The 18315-nt window shown below is 39.3% G+C and overlaps 1 protein-coding gene across 1 annotated transcript in view; it reads right to left on the bottom strand.

Moving 5' to 3' along the window:
• GUCY2F (guanylate cyclase 2F, retinal) overlaps nt 1–18315 on the bottom strand; it is a 133863-nt gene that overhangs the window by 26533 nt on the left and 89015 nt on the right. The window contains exons 8-11 of the mRNA XM_007534369.2: nt 15897–16073; nt 12653–12809; nt 5026–5175; nt 98–246 (exon numbers count right to left, since the gene is read on the bottom strand). Coding sequence (XP_007534431.2) covers nt 98–246; nt 5026–5175; nt 12653–12809; nt 15897–16073 — 633 coding nt within the window. The remainder of the gene's footprint in view (nt 1–97; nt 247–5025; nt 5176–12652; nt 12810–15896; nt 16074–18315) is intronic.

The following is an 18315-nucleotide window of genomic DNA, read 5'->3' as shown; positions in this document are numbered from 1 at the left end:
TCCACAGTACCACACGAAATGAAAGTTCTCTTCACAAGAGTTAGCCTTGAGTAGGTGAGAGTCCTAATGATTTTGGGCTACAATGTAGAGTTTTTACCTGGTTGAATATTTCATTAAAAGTTGGTCGTTGTTCTGCATCCTCTGCCCAGCAGTGCTTCATCAGCTGGAGACATTCTGGAGGAGCGTACTCAAGGGGAACCACTGGTCTATACACTGGAGAAGGCCTCTTAAGTCTGTCTATTATTTCTGTCCAAAAGCAAGAATATAATGGTTTTCTTTTCATAGAGATTACTATTTGAATAGTGTTACCTTATAACATTATATAAATTTCAGTTGCACTTCATTCAAAAACCAACAGGTGTATATTACCTATTACATTAAATTCACTATTAAGAGTTCACGTCTACCACACAATTGACCTTTTCTTTATTTATTTTCCCTTTTGTTGCCCTTGCTGTTTTTTTATTGTTTTAGTTATTTTTGTAGTTATTATTGATGTCGTTGTTGTCGAGTAGGGCAGAGAGAAATGGAGAGAGGAGGGGAAGACAGAGAAGGGGAGAGAAAGATAGACACCTGCAGACCTGCTTCACCGCCTGTGAAGTGACGCCCATGCAGGTGGGGAGCCAGGGGCTTGAACCCGGATCCTTAAGCGGGTTCCTGTGCTTCGCTCCATGTGCGCTTAATCCACTGCGCTACCGCCAGGCTCCCTCAATTGACCTTTTTAACCCAATTTAACCATTCCCTTTAGGAAAGATTTTCAAACCAAGAGGAAAAATAAAAACAGCATTTGGCCAAGATAATGCAATTATTATAGTTTAGCCAAGAAAGGGTTGGGTCAGGAAAAATCATAGGTCATCTCTTTTGTTTTCACTTTAAATGGCCTGAATGAAGGAACAATAAAATAGTTCACCTGGATAGTGCCTCAGCTTTGTCATTCATGTGACCCAGGTTAAATCCAGTCTCAACTGCAATAAAAGCAGCATCTGTGCTATAGTCTCCTCTCTCCCACTCTTTCAACCCCCCCTCCACCACCACCACCACTGGGCCTTGGTGCCTACATGACAAATCCACCACTCCTGACAGCCAGTTTTTCCCTTTTTTTTTCTTTTTCTTTTTTTATTTGATAAAACAGAGAAATTCAGAGGGGAGAGGGAGACAGAAAGCTAAATACCTACAGCATTGCTTCACCACTTGTGAAACGTTCCCCTCCCCAAATGTGAGGATTGGGGGTCTGAACCTAGAACCTTACAATTGGCAAAGTGTGCACTATCACTCTATCCCTGTTTCTTCTCACTCTCACCCCGTTTCTCTCCCTTTTTTGTACTTTTCTTTCCTCCCTTCCTTCTTTCCTCCCTCCCTCCCTCCCTCCCTCCCTCCCTTCCTTCCTTCCTTGCCTTCACGGTTATCTCTGGGGCTTGGTGCCTGTACTATGAATCCACCGCTCCTGTGGTCACTTTTTTTTTTCAATAGGACAGAGAGAAATTGAGAGGGGAGGGGGAAGATAGGGAGAGAGAAAGATAGACACCTGCAGATCTGCTTCACCACTTGTGAAGTGAGCTCCTTTCAGGTGGGGAGCCTCCTTTCAGGTGGGGAGCCGGGACTCGAACCGGGATCCTTTCGTGGGTCCTGGTGCTTGACACTATGTTCGTTTAACCCTGTGTGCTACCGTCTAGCCCTTACTTACTTTTCTTCATTTCTTCCTTCCTCCCTCTGCCCCTTCCTTCTTCCTTTCCCTCTTTCCTTCTTTCCTGCTTGTCTCTTTCTCTTTTTAATTATTTATTTACTTTTGATTTTTTATTATTTTCCTTATTTACTGGATAGAGACAACCAATAATTGAGGGAAATGGGAGGGATATAAATAGAGAGAGAGGAAGTCGCGGTAGCTCAGCAGGTTAAGTGTACATGGCACAAAGCACAAGGACTGGCGGAAGGATCCGGGTTAGAGGCTCCGGCTCCTCACCTGCAGGGGCTGTCACTTCACAAGCATAGTGAAGCAGGTCTGCAGGTGTTTTATCTTTCTTTCCCCCTCTCTGTCTTCCCCTCCTCTCTAAATTTCTCTCTGTCCTACTCAGCAACAACAGCATCAATGGCAACAATAACAATAATGACAACAATAAGGGCACCAAAATGGGGAAAAAATGGCCTCCAGTAGTAGTGGATTTGTGGTGCAGGCACCTAGCCCCAGCGATAACCCTGGAGGCAAAAAGAAAAAAAAAAGAGAGGCAAAGAGACACCTGCAGGCCTGCTTCACCACTCAAAAAGTTTTCTTCCTGCAGGTGGAGGCTTGAACCCAGGTCTCTCTCTTTCTCTTTCTATCTGAGAAGATTGCTCAGTGGTAAAGCCTCCATGCTGATAAAAAGTGGTCTTAATATAAATTTTATATGAGCTAAGTATTGAACATTCAATTGGGAAGTGGGTGAAAAACTGATCAGTTGAACTACTATTTAGGAAGAAGGAACTTTATCCCCTGTCCGCTGTGTTTTACATGTAACCCACTAGATCTCAATTCTAACATAAGACCTCCAATGATCTGGCTTTCTTCAGCTACCCCCAAATCATATAAACTTCCCAATCCTCATAATAGACCCACTTAGCTCCCCAGTCAGGTTCATGTTCAGCCCATATCCAAATGGTGGGCCCTTGCTGACCCACATGGAAAGAGACATAACAATACTAGTAAATAGGTCAGTTCTTCATCCAGATCCTCCTGTCTATTGTACCTTGAACTTCATTTTCACTGCGGCATTTACTGAATATCAGACTGTGAGTTAAGCACTTTGTATGCACAATGCAACTTGATTCTCATTACAAACAAATGAGTTAGGGACTCTTCATTTTAAAGAAGGGAAAAATCTCACACATAGAGTAAATAACTTTCTCAAAGTGATATGGCTAGTTACTGACAGATTATCTTTTTTTTATTTATAAAAAGGAAACACTGACAAAGCCATAGGATAAGAGGGGTACAACTCCACACAATTCCCACCACCATATCCCATTTATCCCCTGATTGCTTTCCTTTTTTTTTTTTTTTTTTTTACCAGAGCACTGCTCAGCTCTGGCTTATGGTGGTATGGGGGGATTGAACCTGGAACTTTGGAGCCTCAGGCACGAGAGTCTCTTTGCATAACCATTATGCTATCTACCCCTGCCCAGAAAGCTTTCCTATAGGTTTTAACCTACCTTAGTAGGTTTCAACCTACTACTACAAAATTCCTCTATTTCTCAATGCTTCAGATATCAGCTAGAGGTCTAGGTGAATTAACTTCATATTTTTTAATCTTTTTTTAGATTTATTTATTTATTCCCTTTTGTTGCCCTGTTGTTTTATTGTTGTAGTTCTTGTTGTCATCGTTGTTGGATAGGACAGAGAGAAATGGAGAGAGGAGGAGAAGACAGAGAGGGAGAGAGAAAGATAGACACCTGAAGACATGCTTCACCATTTGTGAAGCGACTCCCCTGCAGATGGGGAGCCGGGGCTTGAACCGGGATCCTTCTGCTGGTCCTTGCGCTTTGCGCCACGTGTGCTTAACCCACTGCGCTACCGCCCGACTCCCAGCTTCATATTTTTATACAGGAAGAAAACCCCCTGATAACAGGGAAAAATAGTTAGCTTTTAATACCCCCAGTAACCCACTCTGGACTTCAAACAGGGCTCTCTGCTTTCAGGCCAACCTTCTCCAAACCATTCTTAAAACCATAAATGTGAACACATCACTCTCTTCCTTAATATACTTTCATGGTTTCTCATTACTAACAGGACAAAATCTAGGTCTTGGCTTTATTTTATTACTTAGCTCTAGTCTCTTCCCCCACAATGGCAACTCTAACATCCTTATCATGACAAAACCTATTCCAACAGTGTAGCTTCATGTTACAAGTATCCCCTTAACTTTATGAAATAATTTCAGTTGTTGCCTCTGAAATTTCAGCCCCTTGCAACATCATACCTTTTGCTCCTTTAATTAAACTTAGTCTATATTAGTAAGACACTCACCATCAGAGTTCTGTGCTCTCAGTGCAATAGATTCCTTCCATAGGAATCAGATCTTTGCATTCAAACGACTGGGTTGGTGAAATAGCTCATTTGGATAGTTTGTTGCTTTTTCATGTGCATGATCAAGATTTGAGCTTGACCCCAATATCATTGAAAGAAGCTTTGATTCTTTGTTATCTATCTATCTATCATCCATCTATCTATCTATCATGCTTAAATCCAGTATGATCCATGCCTTTGAAGTTCTCTCAACCCAACCAAATAAATAAACAATGACCAACAATATAGGTATTCCAGCAGCACACACCTGGGTGGGCACAGAAAGGGACACTCACTAATACTGAAGAGGTGAGATGACATATGCTGGATGAAGCAAGGCTGGGAAAAGGAAGAGTAATTCAAGTTACTGTGAATAGCATGTGTAAAGACATAGAGATAGAAGAGGCCATGGTACTTTCATAGCATTGCCAGCTGTGTGATTCAGCTGGAGTGTAGGACTGAGCACATATTATTAGGAGTCTGGTTGTGAAGGGTCTTGAATATCATTTGAAGAATTTTAGTTTCATTAATTATTGAGGAGCAACTAAATATTGTGGGTCTTGTCTCATTTTGCATTATTTGATCTTTCATTCCTAATGAATTCACACTTCCAGAAAAGTGGTGAAAATAGTACAACTGCCTGGATATCTCTCACTCAGCTTCCATTAATGATTGCAACTTATACAACCATAGTACAAGGAAAATTAATATTAGTATAACACCATTACTAATCTAGGCTTTTCACTTGAATTTTTATCACTTTCTTTCTGGTGTTCTTTTTCCATTTTGTCTTATTACAGATCCCAGATTACATCTGATTGTTATGTGTCTATCTCCTCCAATTTGTGGTGGTTCCTCATTCTTTCTCTGCTTTTTATGACTGGTATATTTAATGGGTGTCAATTACGCATTTTATGTAGTGCTTCTCAATTGCAGCACATCTGCTATTTTATAATGGTTAGTTTGGGGGGTATGCAATTTTAGCTTACCTTCTGCAGGCAGATTCATCATGCAGAATGGGTTACCCCTGACCATCACTTCTTGCATGATAATGGCAAAGCTGTAGACATCTCCAGCAAAAGAACCTAATCTGTTACCCCTTGGAGCTCTCAACAGCTCAGGGGCTGTCCACAACAAGTCTGAAAAAGAAAGTATTGGAATGAATGCCTTTGAGAACTTCAAGGGTACAGTTTCATTGACAAGTTTATATTTTACTGTACAGACTATCAAGTTAATACACCCCAACTGATTACGTAAATTTATGGAATCACAGGAATAAGAAGTAATCAGATTAGCCTGCACAGGAGCACCAGGGCAGTCACTAAAGAGGTCTGAGGAAGAGAAGAGAAATTCAACATTGAAAAACTGTCTGGTTCTTTCTTTTTCTCTTTCTTTATTATTATTATTATTATTATTATTAATTATTATTATTTTGTCTGCAAGTAGCAATTGGCAGGTACTCAGGGAGAAGTACCCTGCCAAACTGGTTTCCATGGCTTTTGCTGGTTGTTAATATCTACATGTGTCTGGTAATTTGATTGTGCTGGAACTCAAAGATTCACAAGTCACTTTCTCCAGGCCCTCTCTAAAATTAGATGACCCCCTACCCCACCCCCCACCCTTGCCGCTCAAGTTTCCTCTTTACCTTGCAGAGGAATAAAAAAGTGCAGTGATTCATTCAGCTCAGTTCTGCAAGTATTTATTGAGAGGCTACTATGGACTGTACTAGTATCAGTAATGAATTAGACCTTGCCTTTGCTTTTGTAGAGTTTATAGACCAGTGAATCAGACTGTAATGTTCACCCTTTACTACAATACAAGAGAGAAAGTGATGAAAGTTACTACATAATTCAGAGAAGCTGATATATTTAAAGTCAAAATTGAGCACCCACTGCATGCTTTGATGAATTTCACGTCTCACTGGGGAAAATTGTATTCTCCTGCTTCAGGGAGTTATTATGGCAGACAGAGGCCCAGATTTTTTTTTTCAGGAAGGTAAGACAGATTCCCTTAGACAACATGTAAAGAAGTGCGTATTAACAGTATAAATAGAGTGGTCATAGATTAGAAGGAAGGTTTCAGACTAAGTGTATAAAATGATCATTGCTGAAAGTCAGAAATGGTTCAGTATTTGGCAATTCAACAAAGTTCAAGCTAATGAAAACAAAATCTCAGATGATGACATTAATCCAGGAAGACTTCCCGGAAACATTATACCTTAAAGAAAGTCAAGGATGCAGTTTCCTAGAGATGAGAGGGTAAGGGCTTTGCAAGGAGAAAGAGCAGTACGTGCAAAAGAACAAGAAGCAGAAAGGAGCAAATTGAGGGCGGGGATGGTAGTAAGACGATTAGTTTGGTTGAAGAGAAGGGCTCTGTTAAGAAATAATGAGGAATGAGAAATGGGGTTGATGAAATGGGGGATGGGAGGGACTGGAAGAATGAGGGCAGAAGGTGAGAGGCCCTGAGAGCCAAATGAAGGCATTTAGAGTGAATACAAAAGACAGTAGGGGTGCTGGATATGGAGAGGGATTTGATGAAAGGAGTGTTAGGGAAGATTAATCTGGCAACTGGCACAAACTGTGTTGAAGAAGGAGAGAGGCTGGAGTCAGGGAGATCAGCTAGGAAGTTATTACAGTAAGAGCTCCCGGCAAGGTGAAAGAGGCTGCAGCAACAGGACTGGGAACCAGGCACACTGGAAAGCTACAATGGAGGGGTTAAGTGAGGGCACCACTAGAGTGCACATATTACTACACACAACAATGGGGGTTCGAGCCCCCAACCCCACCTGCAGGGGTGAAGTTGCATGAGTAGTGGAGCATAAATGTAGTGTTACTCCCATTGTCTTCACCTCCTCACTGTCTCTTACTTCTATAAAACAGAAAAAGGAATAGAAAAGAAAGAAAGAAGAAAAGAAAAAAAGACAGAAAAGAAGAAAAAAAATGACTACCAGAAGTAGTGGAATTGGAGCCCCTGTGACAACCCTGGTGGCAAAAACAAAAAGAAAAACTACAAGGAAGAAAGGAAGTGGCAGGGATAGGCATAGGCACATGTTCTCAGAGTGTTCCACTAAGGTGATCAAGGTAAAGCAAAATCTGGTTGATAGCTACATGGGGAGGCTGGAAAAGAGAGTTTGCTGAATTAGGGTAGAAGGGTAATTTATCAAATTTGAGGTATGGGTAAGGACCCTAGGGAACAAACTCCCATGAAGCAGAAAGGTGAAGTCAGTGATGACTTTGCTTTGTTAGTGAAACCCTGAAAAGATATAGTCACTCTGAAAATTCTTATATTGAGCCATTCATGAGCAACTGACAAAATCTGGCATTTGAACCATACCTTCAGCTAGTCATCTTTTCCCTTTGTACTACAGGTGGTCCCAGCCTTTGTCTCCTCACTCCCCAGCCAATGAGTCTCTGACACACACACTATAGTTAAATCTCTTTGTCTAATAAGTCCAGCATTTGCAAATAAAACTGGAAATTCTTAAGATCAATGATGCTTTAGTCAAAGGAATATTTCTGACTAAAATTTCAGACATATGGCTAGTGAGGCCATGGAAAATACCATGAAACTACTTATTCCTGTCATCCTCTCTCTATGTACATTTAAAAGCACAAGGAGGGAAAAGAGGGCAAAACTCTCAGGTAAAAATCTGAGTAACTAAATACAAACATTACTGAATAGTCCTTCTAGGGAACACTTTCATATATGTTTTTAATGGTGAAAATGAGGCTTTATCAGCACTATAATTGTAAAGTTGAAAGTGGACAGCAATGAATACATTTATACACACCCCCCATTTCCCAGTACCCATACCACAGTCAAGTCAGAGGTACTACCAATCATTGCACTTAAACTCTCAGGAAAAGGGGGGGGGAGAATCATTTCAGCTTGCTTTGTGTCTGCTAAAGTCAATACTAACCCTGAGATTGGCTAAAGTAATAAAAATTAGATTTGTAGAGTATGCAAGAGCACAAGACTGGAATTCAGGAGACCTGGGTCCAATATCTCAACCTGATCAACAATTAATACACCTTTCACAGCCTCAATTTCCCCATCTGTAAAATGGAAGTTGAGACAGATGAACTCCAAGGGCTTTCCAATTACAAGACTTCATTAATTTTCCCTATCTAAAGTAGTTAGCAAGTTTTTTTCATTTCATTGACTCAGTAAACATTTATTATTTCAGATGAAAGGTGTTGGAGGCAGCATAGTTTGCTTTTCACAAAGTTTATAGTTGTTTCTGTAAGGAGAGACTACAGCTAATTAACCATGTAAAACTGACTAAGTATGATATTACAATGAAATTCAAAATCCTAAAGGATAGATGATAGGGCTGGCTAAATAGCTTACTTGGTTAGTGTGAGGCTTTGCCATGTGCCATAAAGTCTGGCCATAAAGGAAACTTAAGTGCTGCTCATTCTCCTTCTCCTTCTCCTTCTCCTTCTCCTTCTCCTTCTCCTTCTCCTTCTCCTTCTCCTTCTCCTTCTCCTTCTCCTTCTCCTTCTCATTATCATTATCATTATCATTATCATTCATTCTCATTCTCTCTCTCTCTCCCTCCCTCTTTCCCTCCCTCCCTGTCTCCCCCTCTCCTTCTCCCCCCTCCCCTCCCTCTCCTTATCTCCCTCCTCCCATCCTCTCTGTCTATTTAGAAATTTATAAAAGAGTGATACTTAGATCTTAGCTAAGTATAAAGGTAAGGATGTCATAGAAAGTATCTTGACTCTTTTGAATGGCATTAGTGTTAAGCTAAAAATGAGTATATTTTAGCCAAACTCCGATGAGTAAATAAAATACTGGGAAGGTAAGAGTCTTTCAAGCATTGGACATAGCATATGTGAAAGTCCAGAAGTAAGGCTGACTAGTGCAGAAAACAAATGAAGTATTTTTTTTTTTTTTTAGGTATTGAGACCTGAACAACAAAAGTGAGTTTATTCATACAAATATAACTTACTCCGCCCCTTTTGTAAGCTTCTTTTTTTAGGGTATTTTTTTTAAATTTTTTTATTTATAAAAATGAAACATTGACTAAACAATAGGATAAGAGGGGTACAACTCCACACAATTCCCACCACCAGAACTCTGTATCCCCTCCCCTCCCTTCCCCTAATAGCTTTCTTATTCTTTAACCCTCTGGGAGTATGGACCCAATGTCCTTGTGGGATGCAGAAGGTTGAAGGTCTGGCTTCTGTAATTGCTTCCCTGCTGAACATGGGTATTGACAGGTTGATCCATACTCCCAGCCTGCCTCTCTCTTTCCCTGGTGGGGAAGGGCTCTAGGGAAGCAGAGCTCCAGGACACATTGGTGGGGTTGTCTGTCCAGGGAAGTCTGGTTGGCATTCTACTAGCATCTGGAACCTGGTGGTTGAAAAGAGAGTTAACATACAAAGCCAAACAAATTGTTGATCAATTATGGACCTAAAGACTGGGATAGTGCAGGTGAACAGTAATTTATATTAAGCCCCATGTCACCAAACTAAGATTTACTATAATTACTATTAGGAACGGTTCTGAAGGATTGGAGGCTTGGAACCTCAATTAGCTGGGATTGTATAAGTCCACCTGTTTTGGTTTCCCTGTGAGTGGGGAAGAACTTTAACACAGCACCAAGGAAGTTAGTAGGAAAGTTTTTTTTAACAACACAAGTGGGAGCATATTACACTTTGGGAGAACCCTCAGAAAGAAAACCATTAGAAAGATAACCACACCTGGAAAACAGATACCCAATCAGAAAGGCAAGTAATCTCAGTGGACCAGTAGGAAGCTGGCTCAAGTGGGACTATAACTAAGAATTTAAGAGAAAGGAGAACACATGGAAGGATCACTCTCTTTGTGGCCTTTGTGTTATCTGTCACATGAGTTATTCTGCACCTTAATTCTGTTTCTGCATGACTTCTACTTGACTCCTTTGTAATAAAGAACTTGTACTTTGCACACTTGATCACGGAGTCATTTGTGATTCTGCCAAAGTGACATATGTGACAAGGCCTGACTTCTCCTCGGAGAGGGCTAGTTCTTGGAGTTCTACTTTGTGACCCTAGCCAGTTCTCCTGCAGCAATTACTTTCTCCGAAGTCTTAGAAATGGGATTTTAGGGGTAGATAGAATAAGGGTTGTGCAAACAGTCTCTCATGCCTGAGGCTCCAAAGCCCCAGGTTCAATCACCAACACCACCATAAGCCAGAGTTGAGCAGTGCTCTGGTTAAAAAAAAAAAATAAAAACAAACAAACAAACAAAAAAAGATATGGGATCTTAAACAAGTCAACAAGAAATCCCCTAATCAGCACCAGGTTAGATAATCTGTCATCCTATTAAAGAAAGAGACTTATAGTTTAGTGGAATAGGAGATGAATAAATTGGTGAATATGACATAGCAGGAAAGTATGTAATAAATATACCCACTTGGGTATCATGGAAGCCCATAATCACTTAATTCAGTCAATGGATGATGAAAATAGTTCTGATAGTGATGAAATGAACTTAGATTTGCGATAGAAATAAGCACAATATTCTAGGAGATGGTTAGTTGTAGGAACAGCCTACTATGAAAAAGGAAAAATTCAAGAAACAGCATATGCCAAGTAAGAGGGATGCTACAAGTAGGCTTTGAAGCCCAAGGAATTAAAGTCAGTTTTGCGTAACCATTATACTGTCTCTCCCACTCTGAGAAACCAGTAATTTTTAGTTGAATAGGTGAAAGGGTCAGTCTCCAGAAGATCTAAACTGAAGTTTTAGAATATCTGCTAAGTAGTTGCATGACTTGGGGCAAAGCTTGAGCCTGTTATTTCATCTGTATAACAAGAGGATAGAACCATCCATACATGTCTTCTTTCTTTCTTTCTTTCTTTCTTTCTTTCTTTCTTTCTTTCTTTCTTTCTTTCTTTCTTTCTTTTTCTTCCCCTCCTTTTTTTCTAATACATGTCTTCTTAAAGTTTAATATTCCACAAGTTTGTAAAGAGCAAAGAAGATACCATTGATTACCAAGCTGCATCTATGTATGTGTTGTCTCTCTGTGTCTTTCAGCCATTGTTGTTTCTTGTAGTAAAGTCAGCCATTTAAAAACTTATAATGCCAAGGGGTCCAGGGGTGATAAATACAGTTAAACACACATGCTACCATCCATAAGGACCAGCATTCACGCCCCCAGACCTCACCTGCAGGGGGAAGCTTCATAAGTGGTGAAGCAGTGCTGAAAGTGTCTCTCTTTCTCTCTCCTTGTCTCTCTCTCTCCCTTCTTAATGTATCTCTCTCCTATCAAATAGGAAGAAAGAAAGAAAGAAAGAAAGAAAGAAAGAAAGGAAGGAAGGAAGGAAGAAAGAAAGAAAGAAAAAAGAAAGAAAGAAAGAAAGAAAGAAAGAAAGAAAGAAAGAAAGAGAGAAAGAAAGAAAGAGAGAGGAGGGAAATTGTCAATTGAAAGTGGTGGATTTGTCCTATAGTCACCAAGTCCCAGTGATAAACTTGGTGGCAATTTAAAAAAAAAGTATAATTCCAAAGGTTCTTTTAATAATATGAGTATATGGGTGCTAGGTGGTAATGAAAACGTTACCAAGTGGAAGGATTCAGGTTCAAGGCCCACTCCCCAACTTTAGGGATAATGCATCACAAGCAGGTGTCTCTCTTTCTCTTTCTCTCCATCTCCCCTTTCCCTCTCAATTTCTCTCCACACTGAACTTCTAGTGATAATTCTGGTGCCAAAAATAGTATATGCCATATATATTTCCAGAGCACTGCTCAGCTCTGACTTATGGTGGTGTGAAGGATTGATTCTGGGATTTCAGAGCCTCAGGCTTGAGAGTCTCTTTGAATAATCATCACACTACCACTGCCTTATGCTAAAATTTTGTATCTCACCCTCCTGCATCTTTTTCAGTTGTCTCTGTTTTTGTTCATTGCCTATTTTCCTTACTTTTACAATACTAAGTGCCCTATAGGTAATTATCCCTATTCATTTTCTCCTTCTTTCTCATTTTCCTCCCTCTCTTCTGTGGGTTCATTCCCTCCCATCCACTCCTACCTTCCAGATGAGATTTCTATTATCTGTTATGACCCCATACATATTATGTGGTGCTACTCTGAGTGCACTAAACAAAAACACAAAATGAACATTATCAGCGTGCCAATTTACTAGGAGGTCAGAATTTTGTGTCTGAAGCCATCCACATACTTTAAGGAGCATTTACTTCCTGTGGGCCCCCTCCTTGCTTCTTTTTCTCAGACAGAGACAATGTAGGTAGGCTCTAGTGACGTCCCATTCCAGAATGTGCTTTGTGGGGGTCCAACTACCAAATTACCTTCTATTGAATCTGACAAGTATTTATTGAGTACCTACTGAGTACCTAGTGCTCAGCAAGTTCCACTATGGACTCCTGGGGTCTCTAAACAATACAACCTAATCCTCCCACAGCAGGAACTCAACATTATTGCTTGGCTTTGCTCAGAAGGCAAATCTGTGCTGAGATTACAGCTTGCAGACTTCATTCAACTCCTTTGGTTTGGAAATGAGGCTGAATTTTCAACAAAAGTGGAGAGTTGAATCAGGTTTTAGTTCACTGCTTATTCTCATTTGAACTTTGGAGTTACCTTGTGTGCATCAGAAGAATACAATTCATTGCTTACCTTCAGCTGAAGGTTCCTCTTGAGAGAGTCTTAGTGTTTCCAAAATGTCATTAAAGCCATAATCTGTCACTTTTAGTACAAAACGCCCATCCACAACACAATTTCTAGATTTCAGCCTCCCATGAGCAAATTCTCGATGGTGTAAGTACTTCATGCCCTGCAGATGATACAAATGGAATTTATTTAGAAATTTATTTAATGATTTTGTGTTTTAGAGTCACTTCCTGAGATTGTTAATGCATGGATTACCATGTCCCAAAATTCACTCATTTCTTTTTATATTCAGACAAAGCAAAATTTTGACAAGAATCTTTTCCAGGTCCCTTATAACTATAAAATTGTATGCTTTTATGAAGAATACTACTTTGTGTATGTAACAAGCAGTGTGTTATTGGGAACTTTATTTATATTTCAACCACAGATGAATTTGCAGATATATAATGACCAAAACTTTGGAGGCTATGATTGTACTTATAAAATCTAGCCTACCTTTCATCTACAACAGGCAGAAGCTTTTAGGGTAGCATTTTGAAGATAATTATTAAAATAAAAAGTTATTGCCCTATTATTGAGGGATAGGACAGGGGCACATGGGATCCTGGAGAGAATGGCACTTTGTATGGATACTTTGTTTTTACTGAGTTTGCACACATGGAATTGGGGTAATGTGCATTGTACTGCACTATACGAAGTGGCAGGAGTTTTAATAAGGTATGTTCCTGTTGGTTTCAACAGGCCAGTAGAAAGCTGGTGCAGGTATGATGTAAGAGGAGTATAAAAGATGGAAACATATGCACAGAAAGACTTTTTTTTTTAACTCCTCCAAAGGCCCTCTGGAAGACTGTCCTCTGAGTTTTACTAATTTCACTTCTGCACAAATCCTGCTTGAGAACCCAGTAAAGGAAGAATTTAGAAACTGTACATCTGTTACATGTGTTCTCTTGTAATTCTTTCAAGCAAAACCCTCCTGGGACCCTCAAATGGAACTCTCTCTCCGTTCACCCTTATTCACTATGACCCAAGTAGTCTACTTTTCCTCCAACAAAATATTTACATGTGTACAAAAGTCATAAACATGGAGTTGGTTGTTAGTGCAGCGGGTTAAGTGCAGGTGGCAAGAAGCATAAGGACAGACATAAGGGTCCCGGTTTGAGCCCCTGGTTCTCCACCTGCAGGGGAGTAGCTTCACAGGTGGTGAAGCAGGTCTGCAGGTGTCTATCTCTCTCTCCCCCTCTCTGTCTTCCCCTCCTCTCTCCATTTTTCTCTGTCCTATCCAACAACAAATGACATCAATAACAACAACAATAACTACAACAACAATAAAAAACAAGGGCAACAAAAAGGGAAAATAAACAAATATAAATTTTTTAAAAGAATCACAAACAAGACTGCTCATTTCAGTTCTGCTTTATAATATACAACTAGAAACCCAATGAATATCTATCAAGAAAGGGTTGTCTAGAATTTTGATGGTGGGTGTGGTGTAGCATAATACACTGTAATCTTACAATCTTGTAACCTACTATTAATCACAAATCAATTAAAAATACTGTCTAAATTGTGTTATGTCCAAACCACAAAAGGTTATTCAAACATTTAAAACTAATACAGTAGATTGATGTGTGTTCTGACAGAGAACAAGCTAGCTGTAAGCCATAAAGTAACTGCAAAATAGAATATTGCTGAGATACATAACAGTATGTGCATTTCAAAAATGCATAATGCATGTAAATACATATGAAATGAAATACAAATGACTGAATTGCTAGCAGTGCTTAAGTTTGGAAAAGTACATGAATAAAGATCAATACGTTTCCTATATACATTTATCTATATTTGGAAGGAGGTGGTGGTGAAGTTTTCCCAAAGTTATCTAGTGTTTGGATTTAATTCATCTTGGACCTGAAAGGGTATCATTTAGGGCCTTCCTTAATGCACTTGCTTACAAGGTGAGTGGAAAAACTGCTATAATAAGAAACAGAAGGTCTATTATTAGCATTACTATTTAATAGTTGACTGAAAAATATGTATTGAGCATCTACTATTTGTGGAAGATATACAGCCTAGTGTACCTCATTTAACTTCTCTGAACCTCTGTAAAAGGAGACTAATAAATTTCTTTTATGAAGAATTAGAATGAGATAACATCTATGAAGCTACCTTGACAAGGGTTAGACCATAATACAAAAGTGAAGAACATAGTCAATATGCAGAAATCTCAATAAATCACTGATTGTCCAGATTAAGTGACCCCAAAGTGTGCATAGGCAACTTACAAATCATTGTAAGGAAAGTTCTCCAACAAAATTCACCCATGAACCCCTTGACTATCGCTACTCCTTACCTTTGAGAATGTTAGTAATAACTGATGAAACTGATGTTCTTATGACTATCTGATCATACTGAATTTCACATCTACACATGTGATATACACAAATCCATTCAATAGTTCTAGGCTAAACCAAACAGCCTGAAATAAGGATTGCTTATAGCAAAGAGGGCTCAATGGCAATAAGAATGACCTTGGGTGGTCCAGGAGGTGGCACAGTGGATAAAGTGCTAGACTCTCAAGTATGAGGTCCCAAGTTTGATTCCTGGCAGCACATGCATCAGAGTGATATCTGGTTCTTTCTCTCTCTCTCTCTCTCTCTGCCTATCATTCATGAATAAATAAAACTATCAGTAATTTTTTTAAAAAAAGAATTACCTTGGGTCCATACTTCCAGAGGGATAAAGAATAGGGAAGCTTTCAGGGGAGGGGATGGGTTACAGAGTTCTGGTGGTGGGAATTGTATGGAGTTGTATTCCTCTTATCCTATGTTTTTTTCAGTGTTTATTTTTTATAAATAAAAAAAATACAAAAAGTAATTAGGCATCTGACTTTCACATTGATGGGAGGAAAGGTTCAGATACAATAAGTCCTCCCCTTTTTTTCTTTCTATCAGAGCGCTGCTCAGCTCTGGCTTATGGTGGGACAGGGGACTGAACCTGGGACTTTGGAGACTCAGGCATGATAGTCTCTTTGCATTACCATTATAGAATCTATCCCCACCCTAAATCCTTTCTATATTAGTATCTTTTAACAAATGTGCAAAAAAGTGCTGTGAGAAGGGATAGGAGCAGGCATTAGACTGGAAGGTGGAGGAATGAGATCATTTTATGAGCTGAGGCTAATAATACATCCCCAAAGCATCTGAATTCTAGCACACAGGGAAATTTCAAGATTTCCTGTCTTCCTACTAACCTTGATAAGATCCAGCAGAAGTGATGATTTAAACATCCAATCAAGTTTCACATCTTGATTTCTCAGAATGTCTTCTAAACTCCTTCTGGAACAAAATTCTGTCACAATGGCAAACATTCCTGAATCATAGAAGAAACCTAGCAAAGGGTTTACATTCTCATGACGTAGGTCCTTCATCTGGAAATGGAAAGAGAGAGCAGAGTCACAGCTGACCTATCTCAATTAGTAAACCACAGTTTAGGGGATGTACCCTTTCCTTCATCCCACTTATGAGTGGAGGATATGGTTAGTAGGCACAATTTTGCTCCCAAACCCACTGATCTTCAACCTCCCTACTATTACTTCTGTGGTTGTGTTATGCTATACTGTAAAAGGGAAATGATCAGGGTGTACATAGTCTAATCATACAAGCCCTTTGAAAATAGAAGAGGGTGAGGAGAAATGTGAGGACTCAACAGTCCACTGTTATTGAAGGTGAACGAAGGAAGCTACAAACCAAGGAATACAGGCATCTTTTAGAAGTGATAGACGGCACTCAGCTGACAATCAGCAAGGAAGTTGGGACTTTAGTCCAAAACTGCATAGAACTAAATTCTGCAGGCAACCTGAATGACACTAGGAGTGACTTTCACCCAGAGTCCAGATAACAGGCAAGCACAATTGGCATTTTGAGTTAAATCTTGTGCTAGTCTAATTAAAAGATCCTACTGAGCCTACTTAGACTTCTGATCTACAGGACTGTGAGATAATAAATGAGTGTTCTTTCAAGGCACTAAGTTGTGCTGACTGGTGATAAAAATCAAATGTATTGGTCAAGCAACATTTAGAGAAGAATTTCTCTCAATACACTGTAATTCAATGCTGGAGATGCAGATACCTTCTTGATTGAGAGGGGGGTTTTCTGGAGAGGGAATCAATGACCCAGTAGGATTTTAATTAGCTCAGCAAAAAATGGAAAAAGTGATCATTCTGTGATTATTCATCTACCATATTTACTATAATAAATAAATGTTTAAAATTTTACTGGGGGAGGGACTAATGGTTTATAGTATAGTCTTTAACACATAAGCATAGCCTCTCATCTCCCATTATTTGTTGTCTAGGAAACATACCAGAACCCCAGTGTACCTGCATGCTGTCCTTTTCTTCCTCCCTCAGAGTATTTTGCTTTGGTGCAATACACCAAACACAATCCAAGTTTCACATCATATATTCTCTTACTATTCTGTATTCTTAAGGTCTTTCGCTTTCTGGATTTTCTCAATCAACATGATACCTTCAAGTTCTGACCACCATATTGCAAAGAAAATGACCTCATTATTTTAGCAGCTGCATAGTACTCTATTGTGTATATGTACCACACTTTCTTCGCTGTTCATCTGTTTTGGGGCATTCCAAGTTTAGACTATTACAAACTGTGCTGCAGTGATCATTGGTGTGCATAGGTCTTTTCGGATAGGTGTTTTTGCTTTTCCTCGGTAAATCCCTAGGAGAGGGATTTCTGCTTGATAAGGTAGGTACATTTTTAGAGTTCTGATGAACCTCTGGACTTTTTCGTAGAGGTTAGACTAAGTTACATTCATACCAGCATTGCAAGAATCCATATTCCCCTACAGCCTCTCCAACAAATGGTGTTTCTGTCTTGTCTAATATATGACATTCTCAAAGGTGTAAAGTAGTGTCTTATTGTTGATTTTATTTGCATTTCCTGGATCATCAATAACTTTTAGCATTTTTTAACATGTCTGTTGGTCGTTTGCTTCTCTTTGGAGAAGATTCTGCCCATGTCTTCCCCCCATTTTTCAATAGAGCTTTTTTATCTTTTTTTCTGTTAAGTTTGGGAAGTTCTTTGTGTATTGTGGTTACCAGTCCTTGGTTTGGTATATGACACATAAAGACTTTCTCCTCCTCCATGGGATGCAGGGATCATAAAGACAGAAAACCATTAAAGATACAAAAGAATTGAGTGAACAGATGGATAGGTGAAGGCTAAGGAACAACTTCAGAGCTCCTCACCCCAATAAAGTAGAACACACATTCTTCTCAAGTCCACATGTAACATTCTCACCATATATTGACGATATACTAAGCCACGAAGATATCATCAATAAATGTTTAAATGTTGAAATAATTCCCAGCATCCTTTCTGACCACAGCAGAGTTAAACTAACTTTCAACGTTAAACAAATAACTATAAAAAGTCTGAAAATATGGAGCCTTAACACCATTTTATTTAACAACTACTAGCTCAAGCAGGAAATCAAAGAGGAAATTAAAATAATCCTAGAAATAAACAAAAATTAAGATACAAGTTATCAGAATCTTTGGGACACTACAAAAGCAGTACTAAGTGAGAAATTTATAACTACACAGGAATACATTAGGAAACAAGAAAAAAAAAAACCTCAAATAATCTAGC

The sequence above is a fragment of the Erinaceus europaeus genome, chromosome X (assembly GCF_950295315.1).
Source record: "Erinaceus europaeus chromosome X, mEriEur2.1, whole genome shotgun sequence".
Classification (NCBI taxonomy): Eukaryota; Metazoa; Chordata; class Mammalia; order Eulipotyphla; family Erinaceidae; genus Erinaceus; species Erinaceus europaeus.
Note: the sequence above shows the minus strand (reverse complement) of the source record. Positions and strands in the feature narration are given on the sequence as shown.